The 5000-nt window shown below is 33.9% G+C and overlaps 1 protein-coding gene across 2 annotated transcripts in view; it reads right to left on the bottom strand.

Annotated features, from left to right (window-relative positions):
• The window catches only part of LPCAT (lysophosphatidylcholine acyltransferase), a 107299-nt gene that overhangs the window by 86359 nt on the left and 15940 nt on the right, over positions 1–5000 (bottom strand). For both annotated transcript variants that reach the window (XM_068355014.1, XM_068355022.1), the window contains exon 2: positions 2794–2939. In XM_068355014.1, coding sequence (XP_068211115.1) covers positions 2794–2939 — 146 coding nt within the window. The remainder of the gene's footprint in view (positions 1–2793; positions 2940–5000) is intronic.

Consider the following 5000-nt stretch of genomic DNA (forward strand, 5'->3'; position numbering starts at 1 on the left):
ATATATATATATATATATATATATATATATATATATATATCCAAACACTAAACTTTTAGATGTTTACAAACAAACATGGAACAAATCCTCAGAACATCATAAAAGCAATGAGATAAAACAAACACATACAATATACAAGAGAAACTACAACCGAAGACGTTGTATTTTATAGCTGTTCCAGATATAAAAGCTTTGACTCTTGATTGAAATCAAGTGGTCTACATTCAATTCATTATAACGAGGCAGATTTGCACCGACTAGCAGCGGTGCCCTTTTAGCTCAGAAAAGTTTCCTAATAGCTGATTGGTCGGACAAAAAATATTTTCGATCAATCAGCTGTTAGGAAACTTTTTCCGAGCTAAAAGGGCATTTCCTACGCGTCGGTGCAAATCTGCCTCACTAAAAAGAATTGACTAAAGGGCTTTGTGCTGCTAACAAAAAAAAAAAAAAAAAAAAAAAATTTTAAAAAAAAAAAAACACTAAATGGGGAAATTCAATAAGTGTAATAGGAAAATATAGATTGATTGACTGATTTGATTGATTTTTGGGGGGTTTTCTGGCATCCTGATAGACCAAGAGAAACGTGGCTGATGACTAAGCGGAGGGAGGTTGGATCAGAGACTGCGGTTCAGCTCATGAGAGATGGCACAGGAAAGACTTGTGGTGAGAAATCATTTAGGCCCTGTGCATCACGTGGGTGCCACAGGATAAGTAAATAAGTAGATAAATTTTCTAACTAGAGGGGCACTCCCCCGCGGCAGCTTATTTCTTTACCCTTTTCTCCATCTTGACCTTGACCTTTGACCTTAAGTGTATTAATAGGCATGGATTTTCATACACTCATATACGAACCAAGTTTGAAGTCTCTGTGACAACGATGTCCAAACTTAAGGCTGATTACGTAAATTGGACATTTTGCTTGACCGTGACCTTGACATTTGACCTTGACCTTCCAAAATTTAATCCTTTCCAACTTTTAATATAACATTTAACCCCTGCAAATTTCATTACAATTAAAACTGTGGCCAGAAGCTGTTCACAAACAAACAAACACTCAAACAGGGGGTAAAACATTACCTCCTTCCAACTCCGTTGGCGGAGGTAATAATAATAATAATACATGCCTAACTCCGTTTAAAAGTACCTCGTGAATAGCAGAAGCAAGGGACAGAACAATGCCCCAGCTAGAGGATGACCACATGATCAGCACCCAAGCCCCTCTCCAAGTTAGGACCAGGGAGGGACAGGCAATGGCTACTGATGACTCAGAAGGTAGACCTATAGGCTCTCCAAAACGACCCCCACCCTCCATCCATAGCTCAAGGATAGGGAGGTAGTAGACACTAATAAAAAGTATCGTTAATTTCTCGAAATTCCGTCCAACCGAATGTCTGCCAGGAACGTTCCCAATAGTTTACGACAACCTTTAATATAGTTATAAAAAGACCACAAGACGTATCATAGATGGCATAAAAATACGTAACAAAACGAGAGAGAGAGAGAGAGAGAGAGAGAGAGAGAGAGAGAGAGAGAGAGAGAGAGAGAGAGAGAGAGAGAGCTATCTACGCAGCATCTTTTGTCAATGAAGTTCCTTGCAACATTTCCGAGAACAATATAGAAAACGGGGTATGGTACCGGGGTGGGGGAACTATGTATATATATATATATATATATATATATATATATATATATATATATATATATATATATATACAGTATATATATATATATATATATATATATACAGTATATATATATATATATATATATATATATATATATATATACCTTTTCTGAGTGGGGTATCTTAACTCTATGAAAGGGAATATTTTCGTCTAATAGCTCACAGCAAACCAACCTAGTATGGGTGGTTCTTTCTAGTACAGCTTTGCTGATCATAGCGATACGCAAACCCCTTCACCACATTAAGGTATCCCCACTGAGAAAGGGATATTATATATATATATATATATATATATATATATATATATATATATATATATATATATACAACGTCAGCATTGCCTTCAATGCACAATGTTAATACGGAAAAGAAAGGTGTTAATAGATAATTACTAACAGTTTAATCCAATTTAAAAATCTAATCACCAAATATGTTAACTGCCTACTTGTGAAGAATCTAATATATATGTTAATAAGGTTAATTTTGTAATTACTGAGACTATTTAGTGTAAATAGATCAAAATTGTGTGTTAGATCTAAAATTAAAGTTGCAAGTCACCACCGTACATGTCAAATCAAATAAAAAAATACATAAATTAATTACTACTAGAAGCTCTTCAATACATAGGTCTATGTCTTAAGAGCAAAATGCCAGTTTTAACACACCTGAAAATGTCTTATAATTAAACCAAAAGAAAACACTTTACTACGGGAAGCTCTTCTAAACATAGGTCTATGTAATAAGAGCAAAATGCCATTTTGAACACACCTAATTTCTTATAATTAAACCAAAAGAAAACACTTTACTACCAGAAGCTCTTCTAAACATAGGTCTATGTCTTAAGAGCTTAATACCAGTTTGAACACACCCAATTTCTTATAATTAAACCAAAAGAAAACACTTTACTACCGGAAGCTCTTCTAACCATAGGTCTATGTCTTAAGAGCTTAATACCATTTTGAACACACCCAATTTCTTATAATTAAACCAAAAGAAAACACTTTACTACCTGGAGCTCTTCTAAACATAGGTCTATGTCTTAAGAGAAAACGCCCAATTAGAACACACCTAACCATATATCATATTAAGCCAAAAGAGCACACACTTACCGCCTCCATCCACTCATAGGCCTAGCAGCTAGGTCCTGCCTCGATAGACCGCATAGCCCAGACGAAGCAAGCACGTAGGCCACGAGCAAGCAGAACATTATGCCGATCACTCGCAGTGGGACGACGAACACCGACATGAACACAAGCTGTGGGAAGAGAGAACAATTTTCAAACATTAGTACTATGTTTACAAAGCATATTCTCTCTCTCTCTCTCTCTCTCTCTCTCTCTCTCTCTCTCTCTCTCTCACACACACACACCTCAAAAACCTGAATAAAAGTATTGTGAATGTGGAAAAAGAAATCTCTCTCTCTCTCTCTCTCCTTATCAAAAACCTAAATAAAAATATGAATGTGGAAAAGAGAAAAAAATTCAAACATAGTACTATGTTTACAAGGATTCTCTCTCTCTCTCTCTCTCTCTCTCTCTCTCTCTCTCTCATCAAAAATCTAAATAAAAATATTATTGTGGAAAAGAGAAAAAAATTCAAATATAGTACTATGTTAACAAGCTCTCTCTCTCTCTCTCTCTCTCTCTCTCTCTCTCTCACAAAGTAAACAATTCAAAGCAGTGTATTCATTCGTACAATAAATCTACCTTCAGGACCCGTGGTGACTTCCAATGAGAGAGAGAGAGAGAGAGAGAGAGAGAGAGAGAGAGAGAGAGAGAGAGAGAGAGAGAGAGTGTTCCATTCAAAGCTGGTCATCCCACGCATCTTTCTTCTGGGACCCATTGACTACCTGAGTCTGTAATAGGCCTATACCTTAGGCTTAAGAGGTATAGGCCTAAACTAGCCTATGAGATTCCACGCGTGCCAATTACTTTATTCACATGATTAATTTACTACTTAAAAGGTAGCAACTAAACTTTAGCTAATCAAATTAAAATGATTATTATAATTTAGCCTAAACCAATAACCTTATCATAAATAAAATTGAAAACAAAGAAGTGCAAATTTATTACAAAAAAATACAGAATGTAAACTATGACATGCAAAATAGATAACGGGCATTATGGAAGCAAGGGGGACTTATAATTCCGCTCCATACAATATTTAAGGGCCTAATTAAACGATAAAAGATAACGGTAATCAAACATCCTTATCGTCTAAAGGCAAGACTGAAGATAAGACTTTATCTATGTGAAAATTACCACTTATTAAAACATGTCGCATAGGTACCCGGATTCTTATAAGTGTTCTTAAAAGACGAACTAGAAAAGAAAACTAATTATAAATATCATCATTATCAATGAAACCTCAAAAGGAATCGGCAGGACTGAGTTTAAATCAACAAAGGCATATACCACTACAAATGACATGTCTTTTTATAGTTTATATATGACGTATCTGTTTTGATGTTACTATTTTTAAAATATCTTATTGTTAAATTTTTTCTCATATCTTTATATTCATTTCCTTTCCTCACTGGGCTATTTTTCCTTATTGGGGCCCTTGGGCTTATAGGATCTTGCTTTTTCAACTAGGGTTGTAGCTTCATTAATAATAATAATAATAATAATAACAACTAGCGGAACCCGTGGTAAATTACACAACATTATATTTCCAATACTAATTATCTTGTTTTCTAACCTATAAATGTTTTAATAAAATGTCCCGAGATTAATTTTAAAATCTAAGTTATGGAAATTGATAGAACTCCAATTTTTTGTCTAATTTTCAAAAAAAAAAAAAAAGTCAGGTGCCAAGACAAAATTGGGAAAACTATAAAAGATGTGCTTTGATTAAGTAATCAAAGTCTAATGTGAATTTGTATGAGTATACCATATAATTATTTCCGTTTTCTTTAAAGCGTGAATTTGTTAGAGCATACCATGAAATTATTTCCGTTTTCTTTAAAGTGTGAATTTGTAAGAGTATACCATGAAATTATTTCCGTTTTCTTTAAAGAGTGAATTTGTAAGAGTATACCATTGAAATTATTTCCGTTTTTCTTAGAGCGTGAATTTGTAAGAGTATACCATGAAATTATTTCCGTTTTCTTTAAAGCGTGACAAAATAAATAACACAAAGCAATCGTATTAATATATAGATAATAATAATAATAATAATAATGATAATAATAAAATAAGCATATATTGCAGTATACCATCCAACATTAAATCAACAACTTTCCACATGACAGTGGGTAAACCAATGAATGATCCACTGCATACCAGAAAGATATTTATAACATAGGATGTTCAAT

This window comes from Palaemon carinicauda, chromosome 2 (genome assembly GCF_036898095.1).
Source record: "Palaemon carinicauda isolate YSFRI2023 chromosome 2, ASM3689809v2, whole genome shotgun sequence".
NCBI lineage: Eukaryota > Metazoa > Arthropoda > Malacostraca > Decapoda > Palaemonidae > Palaemon > Palaemon carinicauda.